This window comes from Juglans regia, chromosome 7, assembly GCF_001411555.2.
Source record: "Juglans regia cultivar Chandler chromosome 7, Walnut 2.0, whole genome shotgun sequence".
Taxonomy (NCBI): domain Eukaryota; kingdom Viridiplantae; phylum Streptophyta; class Magnoliopsida; order Fagales; family Juglandaceae; genus Juglans; species Juglans regia.
This window is the reverse complement of record NC_049907.1, coordinates 46,028,607-46,056,355: the sequence shown is the minus strand read 5'-3', so window position 1 is coordinate 46,056,355 and position 27,749 is coordinate 46,028,607. Positions and strand designations below refer to the sequence as shown.

The window sequence follows — 27,749 nt, the reverse complement described above, 5'->3', positions numbered from 1 at the left end:
ATATATATATATATATATAAATATATATATTTATATAATACTCAACCGGCCGGCCGCAGGCCCCCTAACCCAGGAAATTAAAAAACGGCAATATATATAAATTGTTCAATTATGTTTGTTTTGTCAGGATACTGCAATTATGTATGCACTCTTTCCGTGGAACCAATCATATGATAGGTCCTGGTCATCCTTACCAAAAAGATAGTGACAGTCAAAATATTGTCCAAGTAATAATTTCCCTAGTACTTTTAGTTTTAAAGAGTAATTAATCAATTAGTTTGTAGAAGACTAACAGCTGTTGAGGCTGCTATAAAAAAAATAGAATATTTATGACAAATTATTAATTTGCAATGAAAATAATTAGTTACAAATAAATATTTTTTATATTTTGTACCTCGTACCGATGTTTGTATTTTACTTTTACAAGAATATTCACCCTTCCCTTTCCAAAGATCATCCTTAAACAGTGAAGGAATCCATTTGATCATTATGAAAGGAAGTGAAAGAAAAGCTTACGTTATCCATGTTCGTTTATTCATTCCGCTCCTCTTCTAATTTACGGAAAAGTTTGAATTTTTTTCCGGTTTTCTTTTGGAAACATGTATTTAGATGACAATTTTAGTGTCTTGCAGTACGTATGCTATATATATATATATATATGTACGATATAATGTAATACTGATAAATAAGTACTAAAGCTATCAAAAGAGAATTAATGGTTACGGCCATCATCAACTCACTACAAGAAAGAAGGCCTTTTGTGGCGATTTTATGTCCGTTAAAAATAAAATTGTCGCATAAAGCCTTTAACTACGGCGATTTTTACATCGTCGCAATATTTTTACATAAAATTTTGAAACTAGTCTTTTGTAGCAATTTTTTTACTTTTTGCGACAGACATATTCGCTACAAATATTAAATTAATCTTTTGCAGCGATTTTTCATTTTTTGTGATGAAAAAATTTGCCGACATATTAAAAAACTTGTTTTGACGGTTTGTTAATCGCTACAATTGCAAAAGTGGCCTTTTGCAATGATTTTTTAACTTTAAAAATCGCTGCAAATAAGAATCAAGCCTTTTGCAGCGATTTTAAAATCATTGCACAAAAATTAGACCTTATTTCCGGCGAATTCCAAGTTGCCGCTTAATGTCCAGCGCGAAGTGGGAAATCACTTAGTAGATTAATGTACAATTCTTTTTTGCGGCAACTTTTGTACTTTTTGCAGCGATATTTGTTGTTGTAATAAAGTTTTTCAACTGCATTAAATCTTCGTCGATTAGGACAATTGCTGCAATAGATAATATTTACGGCGAACATTGTCGCCGTAATAACATATGCTGCCATTTAAACCTTATTAGCAGCGAATAAAAAATGCCGAAAAAGATAATAAAATTTAAACCCCGCGCCTAACGTTTCCCCTCAATTCTTTCCCTCCAGCGCCTAACATGTTTGATCAATAATATTAATGTTGATAGAATCTGGCAAATATAGTTGAATGTTATCACCACAATAGAAATGCTCTATAGAGATGAAATTTTTCGTCCCAAATTATACTCATTTCTTTCCAAAATATATTTTAGGATGAAAAAAATTCGTCCCGAGCTTGTTCCAACAACACTATCCCAAAAGATATTTTGAGACGAAAATCACCATTTCGTCCAAAACAATATCTTTCGAGACGAATTTGGAGGAAACCGTTCTAACACATCCGAACGGGGAATTTCTTTTGTAATGGTTGAAATTCATCCCAAAATATCGTTCGAACGGTTACAATTTTATGTTCAAACTGGATTAATTTGTTTGAACGATTGCAAAATACATTCAAACAAAAATAAATTATACATTCATTCGAACGGTATAAACTCAGCTTTTCGTTCAAACATTAAAAGGATAGATCGAACGATATAAGAGTTTGAACGGGAAAAGTTATATTCAAACGCTACGAAAATAAATGGAGTTCAAACGTTATGTGATTGTTTGAACGGTTTAGTAAATTGCATTTGAACGTTACGTGGTCGTTCGAACGATAACTATTTTATTTAAACTCAATAATAAAAAACTAAATAGACATTCATAATATTTGAAAAAATATATGAGAAACTATTTAATACTCACAAAAGTTTTATAATCAGTGCGAACTAAATAAATAACCGTGAGACTGGCATTATTCGTACATAAATAGATAATCCCAAAATTTGTATGTAAAAAACCATCAGTTGCTTGGAGACATATACTGTTGCAAAAGCTGCTGCATTTGGAGTTGTATCTGTCTTCTGAACTCTTTTTGCTGTTCTTCATGTTGTTTGATGAACATCATCATGTCTGCTTGTTTCGCCAATTGAGCCTCTAACTCATGTTGCCTTGTAGTCAATTCTTCGATTCTAGAATTTGCATTCTCTAGCGCTATAGAAGTTATAGAGGTAAGCCCGGAAGAAGAGGAAGAGGGAGAAGACTTTATACAGCGACCCAAACCCTTCAAATATCCTGAACGTTGACCTAGAACTTGTGTAAAAATATCAATATCACTTGTTGATGAATTTTGGTCTAACGCAGATTCAGCACATAGGACAACCATTTTATCCTAGACATATATAAGATAAAGAATTAATATCGTCATAAATATTCTAATATATTTAATTAAAACATGTTATAATACTTAAATAATTTTCACGGATATCAGGATGAGTCTACTCTCCATAACGATCAATGTGCGATGCAGAATATAATTTTTCCAGATCATAATTGGTATTTGAATCTCGCTATAATAAATATGTGTTAAGATATAAAGTCATTATGATTTATCCAAATAATTAACTATATCCAATAAAAAAATAACAATACCAATTTTTTAGAAAGGCGATGGAAAGATATCCTTGAGCCTGCATGATGATTAATTTTTAATTTTGATCTATTTGTTTTGTTTATAGAATTTAGCTCCTGCAAAGAAATTGAAAATATTATGAAGCAAAATGAAAAATAGGACAAGTAAAATAATTAATTTAATTATACCTGATATGATAGATCCTTAAACATGTCACAAAGTTTTTCTTACTCAGAAGGTCGAAGATCCTGAAAAGGATGTTAGCGTGCATCTTCCTTGTTCTCAAACTTATTATAATGCTCATGACACCTCGCCTTATATTTGCGGAATGCATTACTCATAAGCTCGTCCGCAGTCTTACGCTCCTCTCTCCGACTAAAATTTAATTCCAAAATCATCCTTGAAAAAAATAGTCACAAACATATTATTATTTATAATATTCTAAATTTAAGTAAAATATAGAAATTTATTCTACTAAATCAAAATTTTAAACATTACCAAACAACGCTTCTTGATAAGCTCTTTAACATGTTGGGGTTTTCTTCCATGAAGTCGTTGCCAAATGTGCATAAGTTGGTGTAAGAGCACCCACATGTGATGCAAGCCAAGCTGCTGGTTGTCCTTCGCTTCCGGTATGTTCATTAGGAATGTTAACCTTGATCGTGGTTGGAGACCTATCTTAGATGAGCGGGAGGAATCATGGGAGATTGTCTCCTATATTGACATTGTTACTGAGTTCTATAGAAAGTTCAGTGGTACTAGCCCAGATGACGGAGGGGCATATAGGATCTTTGTCCGAGGAGTTTCAGTTGTATTTGCACGGGACAGACTTGCTGAGCATCTTGGTATTCTTAGACTGCCAGATGCATATCCGAACGTGGTGCCTAGAGAGTCTAATTCTTCAGCTGAGGCAGAGATAGCTGAGGAGGAGGCACCAGTTTATACAGATGAGGTCGATGTCCTTTTTGATCATGAGGTGGGGGATTTGATTGTTGGTCCAGATGCTCCCCCATATTACAGGACGAAGAGTATCATGCAGGCAGATCTATCTTCTTTCTTCAAGATCCTGAATTTGATAATCGCTAACAATATTGACACTCGACAACACAAGACAGAGGTTGGCATTGATCGGAAAAAAAATTTGTGATACGGGTTGCTCGTGGCATTCCTATCGACCTAGTGGGGTATATATTCGATAGGATTCGATCAGAGTTCCGGTACATTTTGACGGATATACTGCCATTCGGGATCCTGATCATCCGATTTCTACTATTTGCCAGTGTCGTGCTTGATGATGCCAAGCGTAAACTGGAGTCAATGGATCGATTAACAACACCACCCTTTCACGCAGCACGGGACACTCGAGACTGTGTCTTCGTGGACATGTTCCAGACCTGGTTGATCCTCATAGAGATACACAGTCGGGAGATCATGGAGTATCGACTGCTGAGACATCCAAACAGGCTGAGGCATTAGTACACAACGCTACTCGTGAGGACATGGCCGAGATCATGCGTGCAGCGATCAGCGGACAGACATTAACGGTGATCGATGCAGTGCGTATGGAGGTTCGTTCTGCTGTGTCTGAGTTTCTTACAGAGATTACTGCTAGCATCTCTGAGTTACATACGAAGGTTGATGCTATGTCTGCGACTCAGGTCACCATCAGTACTCGACTGACACAGATAGATGAACGCTTAGTTGCAGTTGAGGAAGTGTGCAAAGAGTTGTGATTTTAGTACTTTCTATATTTTATATTTTATTTTTATTTTTAGAATGGACAATATTTAGTATTTTGTAAATTCAGTATTTAATTAAGAATTATTATTATTTTATATTTTCTGAGCTAATTATTTATTTATATTATTTAATTGATAAATTTCTTATAATTACAAGTCAATATAAATATAATTCTCTAAAAAAAAAACATATGATCACTGTTCGAACCCTACAAATAAAGTTCGAACAGTACTGATTCATCATTCGAACGGTGAAATTTGTACGTTCGAACGGTAGAGCAATTTTCCATTATAATAATTTTACTTAACGCGCCAAAATGTAAGTTCAAACGGTTAAATTTAACCGTCCAAATGTTAAAATATTACATTCGAACGGTTTCATTATTAGAGACAAAATATTTTGTCCCTAACTATACCGTTCAAACGCGTAGTTCTTCCGTCATTTTTTGGTACGAAATATGAAATTCATCCCTAAATCTCACTTTTTGGGACAATTTTCATTTTGTTCCAAAACAAAATCGTCCCAAAAAGTCTTTTTTGTTGTAGTGTATGAAACTAAGGTTAAAAATTTAACTAAATCAATATTAATTAATAGTACTCACAGGTAAGGTTTTGGGGAAGATTCTAAATAAATAATATCGACAATATTTAATATTTTTTTAGCTGATAATATATATATATGCGTTGTAAAATCAAAATAATTTATTTCTAGTGAAGATTTATTTAATCAGGGTCTATATATTTGAGATGAAAAATTATTGTTTTATAGTTTATAGCTAGCAAACGTGCATTTTGAATAACTCCATTCGATCAAGGGATGATCGACTACATATACATATACATATACATATATATATATATATATATGCATGTTGGAAAAATTATTTATAAACCGATTCAACCTAGCTATATAGTAATTATTATTCTATCAGATTTAGAGGAGCGGGAGGATTATAATGGTAATTAATAATTTTGCGAACATCAATATCCCTATTTCCGTGCAGACAGATTTTAAACCAACCTTTTTTTTTTATCTTATAAAAATATGTAAACACAATTTAAAATTATAAATAGATACCATATATTAACATATAGATCAAGAAAATAATAATTACCCTTAGTAATGTACGATCAGTACGTACGTACCCTCGAATGAATAATATTGTAAGTTCCTCCATTAATCATTATTAATTTCGGTTTGGTTTTTCAATAACACGTGTATGTACAAATTAGCTTGGGTTTATTTTTGTGGTGTGGTTATTGATCGTGCAAGATTGCATGCATGCACGCTTGTCCCCTCTAATAAGATTAATATTACGTATACGTACTTAATTACGTGTGTGTGTGTGTGTATATATATATATATATATATATATATGTTTGTAAGGTGCATTTTAAAAAAACCAAAAAAAAAACAAAAAACAAAACAGTTTGATCATGAATTAAGAACACAAGAAGCAGTCAAATATAATCTCATTAATTTACGATAATAAACTTAATTACGTTTAATGATAAAGGATTCAGGATCGGTATGTTTCTCTATCTGGTTGACATCATGATTAGTCATCGGATAATTTGTCCGCAATTCTAAAATTCTCCTATTCACTATTCTAGTACGTACGTAGTAATTTATTTTCACTAATTAATTTGTTAGCTTTTTCTAAAAAGAGCCTTGCTATTGGACCATTTGAAACTTAACGCACAGATTTTCCTCTGCGTGATATTAGTGCCACGTAGTACCAAAATAATTTATTAAAAATAAAAAAATATATATATTCAAACTAAAAAGACGTCCGAAAATACAAAAAGATAAAGACTGAAACTCTGGCTAGGTTTCTTCTACCCTTTTGTATTTATGTTTCTAATTTTTTAATAAACCACCACTAGAAGAAAAAGCCGTTAATGCAGCCAAATAAAATTGCGAAGAGCTAAAATTGGACGCCAGAGACTAGTTTGTCACTGTAGCCGTATTTTTCTTGTGGACAGCGAGAGAATCGCCCCTAAAAAGACTATTTGCGGCGAGAATTGATTGTCGAAAATACAATAGACTGACATAGCACGTTATCGATCTTTGACGGCGACGTTTTGGCTATATTTACGGCGATTACAAATCGCATCAAAATGTCATGATAAAATCCTTTCGCAGATCCTCTTTCTTTCTTTTCCCCCCTCTTTTCTTTTCCTTCGCCTCCTCTTTTCTTTTCTTTTCCCCCGGCTTGATACTCACTCTCTATTCTTTGAGTTTGCTGCTGCCCTTCCCAAGTCGTGCCTGCTGCCGTGCCATCGCCACCTCGCCGAGGAGGTGAGTCTCTCAATCCTCCGTTTGTTTCTTTCTCTATCTTCTTCTCTGTGTGTGCGCATTTCTCTCTCTCTCTCTCTCTCTCTCTCTCTCTCTCTCTCTCTCTCTCTCTCTCTCTCTCTCGATTCCATCGTCTTATGTGGGGGATCTCGACCAAAGTGTGGACGAGAGGCTACTGCTCAATGAATGGGTATGTATTTTTCAAAATTTCCCCTTCCCGTTTTAGGTATATGTATTGCAAGCATTTCATTTGAGTATAGTGTTATTGTCTTCATCTCTATTTGTTTTGATTTCGTAGATTTGAAGTTCCTGTGTACTGTTTGGGTAAATGGGCGCTCTTTGGGAACTCGATTGTGACAGTTCAGGTCTGAGTGGAAGCTTCTTTGTTCCCTCTCTGTAAGCGTCTCCAGGTTCTTGGTGATCACAGGCATCAACTTTGTTAGTAATGTTTTACTTCTTCGTACTTATTTTTTTTTCCTATATGTTTCTGAATTCCTCGTGGTTGTTTTTAGTTATATCATGATTGATCCTTTTATGGAGGTTTTTTTTTTTATTCAAGTAAAATATGGGTCCGAAATATTTTTCTACATCTCTCAAGTTTCTATTTTTTTTTTCTTTAAACGTTTTGCTCTTTGAATGGTCTTTAACAGATTGCTTTTTTTCTTAATAGAATCTGGCTCCAATAGAGAGTTTTAGAATCATGTTCTGTTTTAGAGTTTTAGAGTCTTTAACAGATTGTTTGTTTTCTCTTGTAATTCGTGTATAATTTTGATGATCTTGAGGCTCTCAATCTCTTGTTTTCACTTTTGTTTGGTGTAATTTTGTTTTCTCTCAGACTTGTTCATCCAAGAATTATAAACAAGAGGGACAACTAAGAAAGCATGCAGAGCAGATTCTTGAGACATTAACTAATGCAGAGCCAAATTCTACATGATGTTTGCATCTTCAACTTGGATTATGATTTTTTTCCTTGAAATATAAAATTAGTGCATGGCTTGGATTTTGATGAATATGGTTTTATGCATTTATATTTTTTTGGTGGATAATTGTTCTTTGTGGTGAATCCTAATTCACCGTAGATTTTTTTTAATGTTCATCATTATTTGCGGCGAAGACTACTTGCCGAAAATAATTGTTCTTGGAGAACTACGCTAGCAGCAAAAATTAAAGCCCTCATGTGAAAAGTATTATTTCCGACGAATGGCTTTTGCGGAAAAAGATATTCTGTTCAACGAAATCCAAAGCTCACCGTAATTGATCAACTCAGACGATTTATTCTCGACCAATTTGTCGCGAATGAATTTTGGATAGGTGAAGTGTTTTGCGGCAAAAAATATTCTTTTTGATGCGAATACTACTCGCTGCAAAAAGCTAGATTTTTTGTTGTGCACGTGGCATCACATGATGATGCTACGTCAAGGGGACTATATGAGTGCATGATAAGTTTCAAATGATCAAATAGTATTATTCTTTAAATAAACTTACGTACTTTAAACGTGTTGATCTAACCACTGGTTGATATTTATAATCTATGAAATACTAACTACTACTAGCTAGTAAGATATTATAATTCTTTCAGCGTTGAAAATCGATCGAATTAGAATGATCAAATTAATTTTGGTTTTAGTACTTTCAGCCTTTTTCTAATTCGAGATCAGTGATTGGTCAGTAGTACTATTTCCATTCATTGATGTGATGTTCTTAATCAATCTTAATATAAAGATTAAGCAAAATAGAGGTCGAGGTCGAATAAACCATCAATATATAAATTAAATCGTAGATTAACTTTAACTTTTAATACTTTCCACGCCCATACGTTTTTGCTTGATTATAAAATTTTCAGCTTAAATTAATTATGTTTTCCATAACATTTTACTTTATTTATTAAATTTTGAGGGGTTGGTGATCATGTGCTATTCGATTGAGGTGATCTTACTATTAAAGGCCCAAAACAGCAAGCTGAAAAATATTGGGTTATAGGATTTATATAATAGTTAAGAGTACTAGTAGTACTACGTATAACTTCTTTCTTCCATTTCTAGGGCTTAATTATGAGTTTTATAGGGCCTTTTTCTTTAAGATTTAAGAAAATGCACAATGATCGATATAAAAAAGGTGTACTAGTTTTTTCACAAGAACATATTATATACTGCGCGCATGGGTAAACGATATGAATAGAAGTCTATAATTTCTTAAGAACTGATCATGATCATTTGTAAACATCACATTTCGATGTGATATATGATTTCGAATGGGATTAATTAAATATATAGATACTCTCATTATTCTTGTTTTTACAAAGAAAGGGTACCGTAGTACTGGTCCTAGCTAGCGGGTTTAATGTTCATCAGTTTGGTATGATCTAAAGAGTCAGTCTTCTCCTTCAAACCCGGCCACAGATTAGAGATTGAGTGCTACATGCAATCACTTTAAAAAAGAATTAAGTTTATAATTAAAAAATTAATTTTTTTTCATGCGAATTTTATATTTATTTATTTTTTTTAAAATGATTGCAAAGTACTTATACTCTCGATTGCAAGTATTATTTCTCTTAGAGATTTGGTACGAGAAAGGGCAATACATTTACTACAACAGATAAGGTCTTTCGCTGCGATTAACTTGCAGCAAATATTAAGAAAGTCGCGGCAAAAGTATTCCGCCGCGGTTTTGAACTGCAGGCGAACAGCAGGAAAAAAAACGTCTTAGATAACAAAAAAATCGTGGCAAATATTTTCATTTTGTGGCGAAAATTTTGGTGGCAAAAAATCAAGATATGGTCGGAAATAGTGCCTCTAGTGTAATAAAGAATCGTGGCAAAAACCCTCTACCAATTTCAGCGAACTGTATTTCTCAGAAAATACTACTTATTTGCCACGAACTTGGCTGCAACTAATATGTATTTGGGAAGACCTATTTCGCTGCAAATAGGTTTTTTCCATAAAAAAAATAAAAACTATTTGCAACGAATCTGAATTCACCACAAATAGAAAAAAACCCACAAAAAAAATATAAAACCAATTGTCATGAATTAAAAATCCACAACAAATGGTCCCAAAAGAAGGCAAAAATAAAAAATTTTAGATTAAAACTCAATATTGGATATTCACAGTTTAAATAAATCTAATAAACATATATTAATTATGACTGTCCTATTTACATCAATTTGTGGACTGCAGCATGTTGTCCTCTGGAAGTTCATCTGGGATAAAATTCCACAATGGGCAGTAGCATGTTGTGGCAGATGGGTGATTGACCAACAACGGCAACCACAAAGTTCCATATTGCAATAAGAAGCTGCAGTAGTAGTAGGCTTTCACTAGATCAAGATTCCTCTCAAACCTTTTGAAATATGAAATAAAAATAAGTCAATTCTAATAACACCATATATAGAGACCTATGAATTTGGAATGAAACTCCAAGTTTAATTTGATGAACAAGGTTACCAACCAATTCCTTAAATTCAGCAAAACAAACACAATGATTTAACATCTTTATTAAGTTCCAATAGGGCTATTGAAAGAAGTGGGAATAACAATGAACTGAAAATGCAGTTTTGAATTGGCACCTTTACGACCGTATTTCTTAGTAAAGGTCTCTATTAATATAAGTAAACAAGCAATATCCTAATTATTACCAATTCTAGGACTCTATTACCTAGTAATGTAATCAAATAGAAAATGAAAATTGAAGTGATACCTTTACGACCGTATTTCTTAGGAGATGGTCTATTGGAACACTTTGAAGGAGCATATACTGCAGTATAATTGGATGATGACCACCTAAGATATCAGGAAAAAAAACCAAGTTAAATTAATGTGGCAGTCTACGAAGAAGATTCACACGTCCAGATTTCTACATGAACTGCTAGTACTGATCTCTCCAAAATCAGAAAACATTACCTCACTATGGCAGAATATGGTTGAGAACTTCACTAGCTAGCTAGACAAACCAAAGCTTATTCAACAACTAATTAATTCATTTAAGCAATATATTATAGTCACGTAACACAGAGATTTGTACATATCCACATGAATTACACAAAACCGTTATGTCCAATATTAAGCAGGAAAAACAAAAGGATATAAACAATAGAATCCCCATGATATACAAAAATTAAAAGTATTTTCTGGTAACTTAAGCCGTTATAGAATGAATGTACTGTACAGAAAGAACCACATTCAATAACTACATCAAAGTTCTACAACAGTCTGGTTCCCCAACTCATTTAGGTTAAATCTCCGAGTTAGTTTTCAAGCAATATTCTCATGCATTGTGTCCCTCTATCCCAATGATCCTTATGACTTAACAGTAGTTTGGAAAATAAATTTGTGGACACAAGTGCAATGAGCTGTCAAGTGTCCCATAAAGAAGTCCATGAAGCTCTTCTATTCGTCAATTTTGGATCCACACACACATCTATAAAAAAAAATTGAAAAACTAAAAAGTTGAATCGTATGATTGCCGCCCCAACTAATGTTAATTGATTTTCTTGCTGTTCATAGTTTGGTGGGATAGTACTCAAACCGTATCCCCAACAATTTTCTCAATTGTGTATGAGACAAAACTAGGTTTAAAACGTGGAAATGGGACATAAAGTCAGCTCAAATGCATGACACGTTTGAGTCCACTTTTCATTTCAATCATGGTGTTAATGCTAGCTCATGTATGGGCCTCCATGCATGTTTTTCTTTACTTTTTATGCCACAAATATTGTACGTACGTAATTTAAATGTACAGATTGCTACAACTCAGCGAGAATGTAAGAATCACATTTCTCGATCTTTATCCTTCCGTATTATATATATATCATCGATCGATAATATTGCCTCCCCACCATGCACGGACGATTTTCTTTAGTAGGTAAATTACAACGAGAAAGTAGGCACCTTTTGACTATATTTCATGATCCCTTGCTTTATTTCTAAATTAAAGAATTGTTATTGGGGCCAACGGTTGAATATATACTAATCAAATCAATTATACATTATACATAACACGTGACAATTAGCGCTTTTAAATTATATAATTTTTTTAAAAAAATCATGATCTAATTATATAATAGACCGAAGAGAATCAGAGTTAGATAGGTTTAAATCTCAGGGATCGAGCTGGTTGCATGCATGCTTGCGTTGGCCTGCCGGATTCCCCCTCCCCCTTTACTCGGGCCTCGGCCATGAGATGCATGGGAGATTCATAATAATCTAGGACATCAATTTTAATTTCTTTATGATCATGAGTTTTCTAGTATTAAATAAATTCTTACTAATTATATTAATATTATAAGAGGATGATGACATGATGAACAAGAAGCTGTTGATTTAGTCTAGTAATTGATTGGAGTGTTATAAGATCAGGACTATATATTATAAAGACAATGCAGGTTTTGCTATTAATTCCATGGAAATTAACCGGCAATTTAAGAGCTGCTTTTGATCCGTCCTCGCTCCCAACAAGTGGGCATTTATGGGGAGATCAGTAAGTACCATAATTTCCCGCTTACCCTAACAGCGAGGACCAAACAATTAGGATAAGGTTCTGATTAGTGGGTCATGACTTACTACTTCTTAATTTCTTCGTTCCTAACTCGTCCAAGTCAACCAATAGTACCAGTCACGCATGTATCAGAAATAGTTTAATGAAATATCAATACTGTTATGTGGGTAATGTGGGTCCCAATATTAAATGCAATAGGGTCCACATATTGTGTTTATTTCTCTTCGAATTGTGGAAGGTATTTAGTTAGCTATTCATGAGATTTTAAAAAATCTTGATCCGAGAAAAATGAATGAACTTGAAGATCAGAAAATGATACGTCATTATACATCGATACAAGGTCATGAATATTGTCCATAGTTATTACAATAATGATAGTAAATGTCGTAGGCTAGCTATTCCACATTGATCAATCAGCTACTATTTCATGTCGTTTCGGTAGGTTTGGTAAGTGGGATGAGATACAAAACTCTCATCTCATCATTATAACTTTTTTAAATTTTTACATAAAATATAATAAACAACTCAAAATTTTCAAATCTCAATTCAATTTTTTCAAGTCTCAAAATAATAATAATACTATAAAATAATATTTTAAACTTTCATCTAAAATAAAAAATTATCATCTCACTATCCAAACCTAATAAAAATAATATTTTTAAACTCGTATAAAAATAATATTAAATGCAGTAGGGTTTCCATGATATGTCCCTATCATACCTTCAATTGTTTCCTAGACATGTAATGATACACTAGTAGAGGTTTTGATAGTGAATTAAGATGAAATAAGTTGATCATATGAAAGTTGAATAAAATATTGATAGAATATTATTTTTAATTTTAGATTTAAAAAATTATAATAATTAAATGATATAAATCAGTTGGGATGAGAATCCAAACAAGACCAACTCTTTTACAATACTTTTCTTTTCTTATTTATTTATTTTTTCTAATTTTTGTTTTCTGGGCAAGTCTGTTGCAAAACTTAAAACATCAAATTAAGATTCTAAGAGCATTCACATTGGTTTATGCATATCCATATACAAAATCACCTCTTTTAGAGATCCACTTTATTATTATTAATTTTTTACCTAATTTTTAGCACCTAGTACGTTCGGATAGAGAGAGAGGGAGGAGAGAAAAAGAATTAATAAAATACATTTTGTTGAGTAAATAATAATATGTATAGTTTCTATTCATAATTATGCAAATATTTAGAGATGCATAATCTAATATATAAAAATTTAGGCCCACGTTATGGAAATATGGCTTTACATATGCAATGTGAATGCTCTTACCGGAAGGTAGCTTTAAGATCTTTATAAGTGTCAAAAAAATAAATTAAATAAAAGTGCACGCGCATGAGTTACGGTGTTTGTGAGCTAATAATATTATGAAAAGTTATATTTATCATTTTCACAGTATACTATACATCATATTTTTTTATTTTTTATTTTTATTAAATATGTGATATACAGATGATGATGTGTTAAAAATTTTAATAAATTTAAGAAAAAAAAAATAAAAAAAAAATATATGTTGTATATAAGAATTATGAGTATAAAAAATTCGAATATTATTGCATGCTGAGTGAATTAAGGAAGTAAAAAACGACAATTGTTGAGTTAGATTGAAGTGACCCAAAATCGATGAGGTTGTTGAGGGGTTTGTGTCAGTTGGTACGATACAGGACCAAAATTATTGTCACTTTGCTAAATTGAACTCAAGCAAGAAAAGTGTTCCCAATGGAATATTTCGAGGATGGAGCTCTATAACAGCGTTAGTAGAGATCGGCAAATCAAGAGTACGTATATATCACTTGAGAATAAATCATAATTAAAAAGAAAAAAAAAAGGAACAAAAATTAAATGAATATATAATTAAAAAAATTATCGTCGAAAAGTGATGCACGTACGTCGGAAAAAGGACCGAGATTAGAGTATAAAATAGTGTATATATAATATACTGTCATCCCATTAAAATTAAAATATAAAGAGCTGCTAGAGCCATCAATGATTTTAACTAATTGTGTAAAACTTTTTTTTTAAGTATTCTTAAATGTATATTTTTTTTAAAAAAATAAAATAAAATATTAAAATATAGACAAACACAAATCTTGAAAAAAGAAGAAGAATGGGGGATACTTTCTACCAAAAAAGTTTAGATAGAAAGTTTAGATAAAAAGTTTAGATTACTATTCAGCAACTTTAACTCATAAATTTCATTACTATTCACAACTCATCTCATTACTATTCACAATCCATCTCAACTCATCTCAGCTCATCTCAAGTCATCTTCGAATCCAAACGTCTCCTTAAGGTGTTATACAGATGAGATGAAATAAAAGTTAAAAGTTAGATAAAATATTAGTAGAATATAAATTTTTAATATTATTTTTATTTTGAGATTTGAAAAAATTAAATTATTTTTTATATTTTTTATAAAAATTTAAAAAAATTATAATTATTAAATGAAATAAAACACGTATCTCACATTATTAATTCTGAAAAATTGGTAAGGTGATGCAGATGCATCAGATCAACCACGTGATTAGATTGAGTTGTGGTCATGAGCCCCCCAAGAGATAGGTACTTGCGGCCTTTTTGTTGGTTGAACTTTGAAGCTGCTTTGGATTTGGGCCAATGGATGGTGGGTTGCACAAGACGACTGGCCTATCAAGTAACTGCAATATATCATCAGCCTTGGAAATAATATTTGGATCCTCCGCAATATTATATATATAAATATATATATATATATATATATAATAATTGGAAACTCGCGTCCAGCTATAGCATTTTCACAAGCGATCGATCCACGAGGATTTCCATTTTATTTGAATTATTTCTTTGTTTATTGTCCTGAGAATAAGAAAAAGTTACGTACGTACTTGGTCATATATAACAACTGTAGGAATTAAGTATATGTACTGCACGTCGTTTGATTAAGAAAAGGATCCGATTACAGCTATGCGTGAATGATCATTTAGCGCTCATGAAAAGAATCAGATGATCCGCTTTTAGTGGAGTCATTCTATTTGTATTATAAGTCAGTAAGAGAAAATTAAATAAAGGAATATATATATATATAAAAAAAAAGAGAGAAAATTCTTAAATATAGGAAAATACTTTAGTCATAAAGTTGGGATTATTAACACACAAAAGTAAAATCACAAACTAACGTAGATTGATATGGTACGCTATGCATGTCAGATTGTAAAGTTAGTACTTTTATTAAAAAGTAGATCTAACGGATTCTATAAAACTACATCAGTTTGTGAATTTATTTTGTATAATCTCTTTATATCAGTAACAGTTCTCGTAAATATACTATCCCGGCCATGCAGATTCACTTGTAATTTGGTTTGTTTTAATTTCCAAAGAAATTATATCTTTCCTAAACTGTGAAACAATATATAATATCATGGCCACGGATGCTCGATCTGTGACGTGATATATATGATCTCCATGCACTCATGATCACAATATCATGTATAAGTTGATCATGGTTGAGGTTGGGGTACTTCAATATTATCCTTAATTACTTGGGTGATCAGTTTTTTTTTATATAACATTATTTTAAAAGGAACATTATAAAGAAATATTATAATATATATTGTGTATATGTGTTTGGCATGCTTTTTTGGATTATATATAGAAGGGAAATACTTTTTGCCCAAACCACAAATTGATATGGCTAGTTGATGCTTTTTTGGATTATGTTTTTATTGTAAAGTATATTTAATAAATCGTATAAAATCACGTCAATCTATATAAAAATTTATTTTTATATAATTTATTTATGTCTGTAACCCTTCTCTTAACTTTATCACTTTTTAGTTGGCTTTAGCCCAGCTGGCTATCATGCACTAGACTCCAAAACATCAATATTAGGATGCGTTTGGATGTTGAATTAAATTGAGTTGAGATGATAAAATATTGTTAAAATATTATTATTTATTATTATTATTATTTTGAGATTTGAAAAAGTTGAATTATTTATTATATTTTGTGTTGAGATTTAAAAATATCGTAACGATGAATTAAGATGAATTAAGATGAGTTTAATTTCCAAATGAAACCTTAATGTTTGAAACCACAGGATCATCAGGCTTTTTATGGTACGAACTACGTACATCACTGCAATATTCTACACATGTAAACTAATTGATATGCAAAAATCAGAGTCTATGTTCGCGGGAAATAAAAAGGCCATGCATGCATGTAGGTTAACAAACGTGTCAGAAAAACATAATATTCATATTTGCAACTGATGATCATCACCACTAGTACAAGTCAATAATTATATATATAGCTTGATCAACCAGTGACGACAGTACTTCAGGGTTCCAGTACACGTACGGCCACTTTCCCTTGCGTGTATATATATATATATATCAGCAAATTTCCGGTCCCACGTACTTCAGATGACTATAGCAATGAAGTAGTACTAGCACTAGCTTGTCCAGGGCTAGAGACAAAATTTTGAAATTTTGATGATGGCGTACCTCAACGATGATAATATATCAATGATGCAGATAATAACGATGGTGTTATGATATATGGAATGGCTGGAACTTGTGAATAAACCAGGAAATTAAACCCCCAAGTGGAGAACATGTATGGAGGGTGATCATATATATCTAGCTGCAGGCCAGCGGGCGTAATATTAATAATATTCCTGGCGAAGGATCGAGCTGGTGCGCATGCTAGCTACCGGCATTACTTAATTAATTAATACTACCGTTAACGATCTCAAAGAGTTCCGGCATTTCGTGGCATTCCAATCTTGCATTAGTCTCGTAATTTGGAGGTTCTGGGATACTTGGATTGTTGATAAAGCCACTACCCTGCGGAGTTGCTCCTTTGCAGAAATTTTCAAACCCCAGTGACCAAGTTTTAAAAGAAGAGTCTGATAATGCTGATACTGCAAGTGGGAAATGAACCGCAGTTGGACAACAATTTTTCTGTCCTAATCTATAATCACCATTATCTAAAGCTTGTGCCATCGTGATTTGAGGGGCGAGATGTAGGCGGTCATGTTGAGAGTTTAGGAACAAATTAGGGTTCGCATTTAAACCAGTATCCTCTGAACCGCTAGGATAATCAGTAGCAGGAAATCTTGCTAAATAAGGAACGGCATCAGGGGAAAGGAGATTCAGATGGTCTTGTTGATTGGGATCAAGTTGGTGATTGGGTTGATCGTTATACCCTAGAGACCAAGTTTCACGTGAAGAAGATGAATCTGATTGTGGAGGGATTGGAGGTTGAAAATGAAACCAAGCTGTGGGACTATAATTGCTTTGTCCTGACCTTTGATCCCCATGATCCAGGACTTGCAGCACTGTGATTGGAGGGGGAAGCTGGAGTAGCTGGTCTGGTTGAGTGCTTAGGATCAAATTAGGGTTTTCATTTTCCTCTAAACCACTAGGAATATAGTCAATAAGAGGAAAGGTTGCAAAAGCAGGAACAGCATCATGGTAAAGGAGCTTCTTACTTATTGTTGAATTCCAAAAATTCTTCACCTCATTATCTGTTCTTCCAGGTAGGTGCTTGGCTATTCGAGACCACCTGTACAAAAAAAAAATATATATATATATATATATATAACTCTTCCAGCTTGCCAGAAGAACTGATCAAAATCACCTTGGCGAGGGTGATGGTGATGCATGGGCTAAAAAATATTATCTGAATAAGTTTAGGGGAAGAATTTATATATAAGAATATGAAGGAGAAGAAAACCTACCTGTTACCAAGAATGCTATGGAGTTCAATGACTAGAGCTTCTTCTCGGGGAGAGAACCTCCCACGTTTCAAGTCTGGTCGGAGATAATTTAGCCATCTGAGTCTGCAGCTCTTTCCACATCTCTCTAGGCCTGCATCATGAAGAACAGAAAGAAAAGAAAAGTACAAATCTATTTATAATTTTTTTATGCACTTAACACTGCAATGAAGTGAATTTCATAATAATAAATAAGTATTATTATAACTATATGAATTCCATTACAAGTGTTGTGGTAATATACTGCAAGTTTAATTTAAAGGTTGCACGAGTCAAAAAAGAAAGATTCCGTTTTAATGACTGCACTTTACATCAATTAAGGACCGGTTTGGATACAAAGATAAGATGAAACTCATCTATCTCATCTAATTTTAATTAATAATCTCACAAATATTTATCAATCATCTCATCTAATCTCACTATTTTCTTAAATGTAATACGGTGTTAGCTGACTTACCCACACGCAAGAGATCATAGACTTAGAATATATATTTAAACACTAAATCTATAAGCTTTTGCCATTAACGAATATACAAGGGTTGCAGGCAAATGCAGCTCCAAAGGAAAAGAAAAAAATTCTAGAAATATATTTTCCCAAACTCTGTTGCGTACTTACCAGGAAAAAAGGAAAAGGTCTAAACAAGGCAAAATACATGGAACCTGAGAAGTGGTGCAGGTTAGATTATCATCATCAAAGAAAAGTTACCGGCAAGTCTAGGGACTGAGCTCCAACTACCATGGCCATTGGTCGAAATGTACTTGATGAGTTTCTCATCCTCCTCTGGTGACCATAGCCCTTTCTTCACTTTTTGCTTGTTGCAACATGCAGGGCGATGTGCCATCCCCCTTTCTCTAAATGAGTAATGCAGACAGTGGCGGAACAATCTCAAAAGTGGGTATTACCTAGCCAGAACAGCGAGAGCAAAGAAACAGAAATGCAGAATAAAAGAAAGCCCTGGAGTACAAAGCGTGACAACTGTGAAAAGTACTAGATATATAGCAGAGAACCCGATTATTAATATATTGTGCTGAGGAATAATTCTATTTTGTCTGTGGGTAAGTTCTTAAACGTGTTTATAAATAATGAATAATCATTTCTTACTCAACCGATTTTATGAACCGAGTTAGGATTGATTCTTAGCTGAGGGATGGGGTTGCAGCAGCTAAGCGTCTCACACGTGCTAAAGTATTTTCCATATATATATATAGTGTACGGGCTGCTGATCTTTAATATGAATCCATGCATGCATGCATGCAATATAACATGGATAGCTTTATACCTGGATATATATACTGTACGTTCGAATGGGAATCTTGATCATGACACGTACTCGTGGGGTCAATGACACAATACATTGCTAACTCAAACGAATAATGCGATGTAGAGCATGGATAACACCACTGACGTTGAAAACATGTTTCACAAAGATGTGTCGACAGCAATAATCAACTAAAAGGTGAGCCCGCGGACAAGTAGAGCTAGAAGAATCTCGAAATAAACTTTTTGTATGCCCTCGGACTGCATGCATTTTGGATAGATAAATTAATGCAATTACGTACCCAGGATAACTAATTAAGCTCTTCTTTTTATTCAAATTATCACCACCAGTACTAAAAGGAGGCCTAGCTAGCTCCCTCGATCGAAGAGTAAGTTCTTTAATTCCACTCACTTTTAGTGAGTATCCAGAACTACGTTCGGATTTTTTCTTTCTTTTTTGTTTTAGGTTCATAATAAAGAGATTGGCTAGCTCCCTCAAAGTAGTCATAGAGGTACTCAAAGGTAGATCATTGAATTAGACGATATATTGAAAACTTTAGAGCACATTCCAGAATCACATTATTGTACGTGAAGGGAAGAGAGAAAAGTTTTGGAACCTTTCGAGAAATATTCCAACTTTTTCATACTCTAAAGAGCCTTTTTCATGTCATACGAATGGAAGTGATGGCCGGAACCATTCATATATAACTTGCATGTGGAGAAGAGGATCGATCAGTGCCTCGATCGCAATGGAAGATCAGTAGCATGCCAATTATCAAAGTCGTCTACATGAATGAAGTGCGAGAGTTCTGCATCAAAAAGTGCTAGTACTGATATAGAAATAAGATTAGTAATTAATTAAGCCATTCCAATGTATAGATGATCAAAAGAGACAGTACTTCACAGACACTTCTGCGAATGCTCTGTAGTCTGCAATGGAGATCAAGAAATTAATATAGATAGATGCAGGATGTCAGCACTGAAGAAAAACCTAGTCAACAACTATACTATAATATTTCAAAAGGAAATAAGTAGTCAACATTACTATTAAAGTTTCGTGAAAAATGGACTCATAACCACATATTAAGACTTTATTTAATCTAGTAAGTACGTACAAAACCAATTTCAGACTTAGCATCATTACAACACCTTCACAATCAAGTTGGTAGCTAGCTAGTTAGGTTGAGTTTAAAAGGAGATTGCATGTACGAGTATTCAGTATATATCACATGGATTTTCTTTTCTCAGTCCCGAAATGGAATTAATGTAACGAGGTAGAACTTAATTTTTCTTATATTAGCTATTAGAGAGGAACTCAATTTTAAAGTTGCGTGTCCCAAAAGGGCCCCGATCTGAATATTATACATCTTATCAGTGAAAGAGCCTTTCTCGTGATGGACGGGAAAACTGATATTTGACGCAGGGCGCTGCAGCCACAACCAAACGCATGTATGCTCTTGTTATCAAATATGGACTGTACTTATTCCGGCCAATACTCAAATGGTCTGGTTCAATGGATAGCTAGCATAACCAGTTTAGTAAACTCTAGACCGAGTACTTGAGTTTATCTAATGGGAAAAGAATGGAAATAGTGGTTGATAGGCAAGGGTGTAATCTAATTAATGCCACAATATTATCAAACCCGAAAGTACTACAATCAGGTTTAAATAAAGAAGCTTGATCTATATATATATATATATATATGTCTTCAAACTTGGGAAATCAAGAGAGGGATAAAGATGAAAATTATTTGTGCTTGCTTTAACTCAGATTACTATAATCATGAGAAGACAAGAAGGGCTCTTTTTTTCTCTTTATTTTCTTTTTCCGGGCTAAGCTATGATCAGTCTCCTCGATCGTGTTACTTCGACATGATTTGATATAGTTTAGAATCGTCCTTTAAAGCCACATATGACAGGTTAATTTAGTACGACAAGTGGAGTACATTGTTCAAAATAAGACACTATGGAGATCAGACTGGGAGTCATATGATTACTAGAACAGAAAGTAGTTATTGTTCTCTGATCTGTTGTACCAAAAGAATTTCGATACTTTTTGCTCAATGGTAAATTCGAGTAGTACCCCATCAAAAAAATAAAAAATAAGGCGCGGGGGGGTGGAATTAAATGACCAAACTAGATAACAGGACAAAGTAAGCTCAGCAGCAAGATATGTTTTTGAGTCGCCCATGCATGCAGCTTTCAATTCAATTTGCGGTCCTGATGCTATTATATATGGCCGGGCTCCATATATACGTGTTTGTGTGTGTTTTTTGTTTCTTTCAAAAAGATAGTACAGATCATTTTAAGCAATATTACAGCTTGCATGCTAGCTACAACCCGACGAAAACGTGCTAAGAATCGTTTGGTAATACGATGCATGCCTCCACCATGCATGCATGCCTGGATCGAGGATTTTCTTTTATAGTAGATTACAACAACGAGACACTGCATGCATGGGAGCCTCATCATGACAATTTTATCTATCCATTGTATGATTTGATCGGAGCAGCTGAAAGAAAACTTATTGGATGGAGATCTGTCAGTACCCATCAATTCAATGTTTTGTTTTAAAGACTCAAATAAAAATACTTTTATTGCATGTGTGCTCTTAAATAATAAATATTGCTTGCCCTGTCAAAAATTTTAGGTTTAAGCCTTGTACTGCATATTTTTATCGATTTGTCATATTTATTCTTAATATAATTTAATTATGTGTGTTTAAATAAAAATATAAAAATTACAAATTACTTATTGATTAAATGAAATTATGTTGTATAAAAATTTCTTGTAGCATTTCTCTTCCTTTAAAGCCACACAATACATCAGGTTTGGTACGGCAAGGCCAGTACATTGGTTCCATGATAGAAGCCAATAGGGGAAAGCTGGCCTGGGAGACATGATTGCCCGAACAGATCCAAGTTATTTTTGTCCCATAATAATTCAGAACTATTTTCTAAAAGGAAAATGAGACAAGCACATTGAAAAACATAATGTTACAAAAATAAATACGAGACAAAACAAGGGACCAGAACAGAAAACCCGACAAAGTTAGGCTGAAATGCATGATAAGTTTGAATAGCTAGTCCTTTCATCAATTGATCAATGGCGCGCGGTCCGGATGCTAGCAGCTGCATGCATGCATGGCCTGAACTCCATGCATTTTTTTTGTTTCCTTTTGTTTAAAATAGATAATAATTAAAGAATTACCAAGCATGCATATAATAAAATGCTTGCTACAACTCGACGAAAATGTAGGAATCATGTTTTTTTCCTCTTTATCTTCCGTATGAAGATGCCTCCGACATCGAGAATTTTCTTTTCTAGGCAGGTAGGTTACAACGAGAACGTTCAAAAATAAGATCGAGCTAGCCTCCTTATGACAAGCGATCAATTGCTCGATTTGATTGAAGCTGCCAAGACCAATCAAATCAATCTTCTTTCTTTTTGTTTTTCTTTTTGTTTAAGACCAATCAAATCAATGTTTATTTTTGGTAAGAGCAAAAATATTGATTGATTTCTTGTGCCCTCGTATTAGAGCATTCATAATAAATTCTTTTTTTTATTCTTTAAAATATATTATTCAATTTTATTTTTTCTATTTTATATATTAATTTTACAATAAACTATATATTAATTTTTCTATTTTTTATTTATATTATTTAAATATTATTTTTTTAATTTAAATATCTCCTCTAACTATCAATAATATCTTCATATATTTTGATATTCATAATATCTCTCAATATCTCATGTCATATAATTATGTCCTAGTATAGATTAATTAAAATTTATAAATCAAACTAAAATTGACATTGATTCAAAATATTAAAAAAAATATAGTGAGAAAAAATTATGTCCTATTTTAAATTACTTATAAAAAAAAAATTTGAGAAATCCAATTCCATTTTTCAATACACTTTGGTGGATTGATCTCTAGCAGAAAAATGCAAATAGATAAGCAAATATGATCGTGGCCAATGCCACTCAGAGGCTAAAACGAAATTAGGATAAAGGGAAAAAAAAAAGATTCAGAAGACTAAAAAATAATTAAAAATGTTTTACATGTATGAATAGTAGTTTTTAGATATAGCAGGATTACTATACCTACTTGAAAAATAAAGATGATTTACAACTTCCATTGGATCTTTATTTTGATCAATATTCTTTATATTTTAAAGAAAACTGTATTTTACAGCATCCATTGGGAATGCTCTAATTAATATATAGAAGTGATCTTTCATTTGGATCGATGAACAAATTTAAAACCACAAAATATATATATAAAAAAATCGAGAAGTTCATATATAATTGTGTGGTTATAATAAGAATGACGTCAACACTTATAAATTATTAATTAGATACTAAATATAGTTTGAGTCCTAGGATTAAGAGTCTTTAGAGAGTTACTAGATTAATAATTATCAAACACGCGGAGTTCAACTTATTAATTTCATGCAGGAAACATGCATGCATATCAATCAAAGTCCTAGTCAAAGTAAAGTTAATTGGCTTAGGAATAATTATACACAAATATCTAAATCCTTTGTACGTACGTACGTAGTGTGCTGTAATGTGCGGTAGTAAATATTATTGATGCAGTACTCTCGATCTGGTGTTTGGTTCATGGATCCGGCCAGCTCTCTGATCATCATGCCAATGACACCTTTTCCAAAACACATACTGCATAAATTTTAGAAAACGCAGAGTTTTATAGTTGGTTTAAGAATTTACGTGGATATCTTTTTATGTTGATAAATCTATCCGTAGCAATGACCTTTCATTGACTCTGGCCTTGCCGTACGTAGTGTGCGTGTGGGATCGAGCGAGTTAATTTACTACTTAAATTGGATTTGGAGTACCTAATCATCTTGTTCTTATAATCTAGCTAAATTCTATGGTCTTGAATGAGCGAGAGAGAGGGAAAATAGTACTTTAAGTTGATTCCACCACATCAATTACTAAACATTTAAAGTGGAGAGAAAAATAATATTCGTTCGGACAGTTTATACAAATAATTAATGTTATGAGACCTACTAATTAAATTCATATATATATATATATAGGTCTATATATAATTTCTCTTAAACTCTAAGTTTTGTATATAGTTAGCTCTGAAAAATCTAAATCCACCCAATTTGTGTATAATTTTCATTTCCTTTCTTTACAAAAAATAAAAAATAAATCAATCAATCAAAAAAATATTAATGGTTTTGTCGCCTTCCCACATGGAAACCGGCAATTTTCATTGGGCAGTGCTACAGTCACCGCTCATTTCTCCCGTTCCCTTTTCCCGCTGTACGTGGCATGCCACGTTGTTTAAAACGTTTTGTTAGATAAAGAAAAGAAAAGAGTATATCTGGAACCTCTCCTTAACCCACCCACCCCTTCCCTCCCCTGCTCTTTCGCGTTCAGAAGTGAAGATATTCAGAGCTTCAAGTTAGACTGAAGACCTCGACCGTGTTCTAAAACCAAGAAAGCTAGCCATTTTCTTTCCGCCGCCGTCTTCCTGCTCTCGTCCGTCCAACCTCCAATCCATGAGGTACATTTCCTAATTTTTTTCCTGGTTTGGTGATTGACTGAGAGGGCATTCAGCTCTGTTACTGTTACGTGATATTGGGACAAGCTGTGGTTTTTTTTTTTGAATGAAAATCGTATGATGCATGTGAATAAACAGAGCAGTGAAGTTTGTTTATTCATGCTTAAAGGTAAAACCTATGAACTGGAAGATCATTGGATTTTTCCTGTAAAACTAGAAATTAGTACTATTTAAAATATCCGAAAATAGCTAAAAGGGGCATTGAAGGAAAGCATGCTGAGCTGAGTCGATACTTGATGATTTTGCAGCTTTTAATCTGTTCAGTTGCGGATTGGGGAATGAAAAACCTGACTAGCATGAATGCATTTGGTTACATAAAACTTCACTGGATGAATATGCTCTCTAGGAAGTAAAAGAGAAATTTCTTGTGGGGATGCAATTGAGAAAAAATAGATAAAAGAATGAAAGCATGACCTGCCGTTGATGAACAACATCAAATAACATTAGTTTAAAACGCGTCTCTTTTTTTTTTTTTTTTTTATAATTCTTTTGGTAGATGAAGTATTCCCCGTCTCTAATTATGATCATCCCAAACTTAACGTTACAGTCAATTTTCAACTTTGATTCTGCAGAATGCTTCCTACCTTGACACAGTCATGCGAAGAACATTACCCAAAACGAGTTATATATATATGTATATATATATATATATATTTATAAGATGGCTATATACGACTTTCATCAAACAAATGTGTAAACTAAAAGCTGCATGCATGTTTGGACTTGGATTATGGAGTCTTGGTCAACTGGTCAAAGCTCTCAAATCCAAACCCTCCCCCCTGCTGCTGCTAGCTAGCTCATGCATATCTGTACGTATCATCCTTTCAAGTTTGATGTTGGGAATGTTGTCATGGTGACTGATGGAAGTTTTATAGGACAGATTGCATTGATGCTCAAGTGAAGTTTTCATATAGGACAGATTGCATTGATGCTCAAGTGAAGTTTTATGGAACCAACATATATATATATATATATATATATGTATAACTCTGTTTAACTCTTCTTCCACAAACATACATCCTGCTCAAGTGTTATTTTAGGTGATGTCTGCAATTACATGCACATGTATATATATATAAAATAGATGTTTATATATATTATGGAACCAACAGCTATATATATATATATATGTACAACTCTGTTTAAAACTTCTTCCACAAACAGTACACGCCTCAAGTGTTATGGTTGCTGATGTCTGCAATTACATGCACATGTATATATATATATATATATGTATATATATAATAGATGTTTATATATATTATGGAACCAACAGCTATATATATAGATGTTTATACATGCATCCTGCTTTTATATATATAAAACAGATCTTCCACACACACTAAACTGCTCTTCCACACTCACTAAACTGCAACCTTCCACACACACACGCACATGTATATATATATAGCTATATTATGGAACCAGTATACATATATAGAAATATATATGCAGCTCACTAAACTGCTCTTCCACACACACACGCACATGTATATATATATATATATATATTTTATAGAACCAGTATACATATATAGAAATATATATGCAGCTATATAAAACAGATCTTCCACACACACTAAACTGCTCTTCCACACTCACTAAACTGCAACCTTCCACACACACACGCACATGTATATATATATAGCTATATTATGGAACCAGTATACATATATAGAAATATATATGCAGCTATAAACTGCTATACACAGACATGCACATGTGCTATATAAATATATATATATTTTATAGAACCAGTATACATATATAGAAATATATATGCAGCTATATAAAACAGATCTTCCACACACACTAAACTGCTCTTCCACACTCACTAAACTGCAACCTTCCACACACACACGCACATGTATATATATATATATATATATATATTTTATAGAACCAGTATACATATATAGAAATATATATGCAGCTATATAAAACAGATCTTCCACACACACTAAACTGCTCTTCCACACTCACTAAACTGCAACCTTCCACACACACACGCACATGTATATATATATAGCTATATTATGGACCAGTATACATAATAGAAATAATATGCAGCTCACTAAACTGCTCTTCCACACACACACGCACATGTATGTATATATATATATATATATTTTATAGAACCAGTATACATATATAGAAATATATATGCAGCTATATAAAACAGATCTTCCACACACACTAAACTGCTCTTCCACACTCACTAACTGCAACCTTCCACACACACACGCACATGTATATATATATAGCTATATTATGGAACCAGTATACATATATAGAAATATATATGCAGCTCACTAAACTGCTCTTCCACACACACACGCACATGTAGATATATATATATATTTTTTATAGAACCAGTATACATATATAGAAATATATATGCAGCTCACTAAACTGCTCTGGAACACACACACGCACATGTATATATATATATATATATATATATATTATGGAACCAGTATACATATATAGAAATATATATGCAGAAATATATATGCAGCTCACTAACTCCTAGAAGACCAGTATATGTTTTCTTTTATGGTTTATATAAGAAGTTGATTTCTGACCCTATATCTTTTTGTATCATTGTAGGCAATTCAAACAGATGTACAATGGATGCCAACACAGATTGTACTTCAGCTAATGAGTGTGATGAGGTTGTTGAGGATACAAACATTGAATGTGATGAAACTATTGAACAACCTATGGTTGGAATGAACTTTTCGTCTATAGAAGAAGT

At 32.9% G+C, this 27,749-nt stretch overlaps 1 protein-coding gene across 1 annotated transcript; it reads right to left on the bottom strand.

Annotated features, from left to right (window-relative positions):
- Positions 1 to 16,774: 16,774 nt before the first annotated feature.
- LOC108996157 (transcription factor MYB21-like) lies at positions 16,775 to 19,083 on the bottom strand. The gene is made up of 3 exons (XM_018971920.2): positions 18,842 to 19,083; positions 18,100 to 18,229; positions 16,775 to 17,924 (listed from the first exon to the last, which is right to left on the bottom strand). The coding sequence occupies exons 1-3, from the start codon at positions 18,975 to 18,977 to the stop codon at positions 17,084 to 17,086; spliced, it is 1,107 nt and encodes a 368-aa protein (XP_018827465.2). The 5' UTR covers positions 18,978 to 19,083; the 3' UTR covers positions 16,775 to 17,083.
- Between the last annotated feature and the right edge of the window lie 8,666 nt (positions 19,084 to 27,749).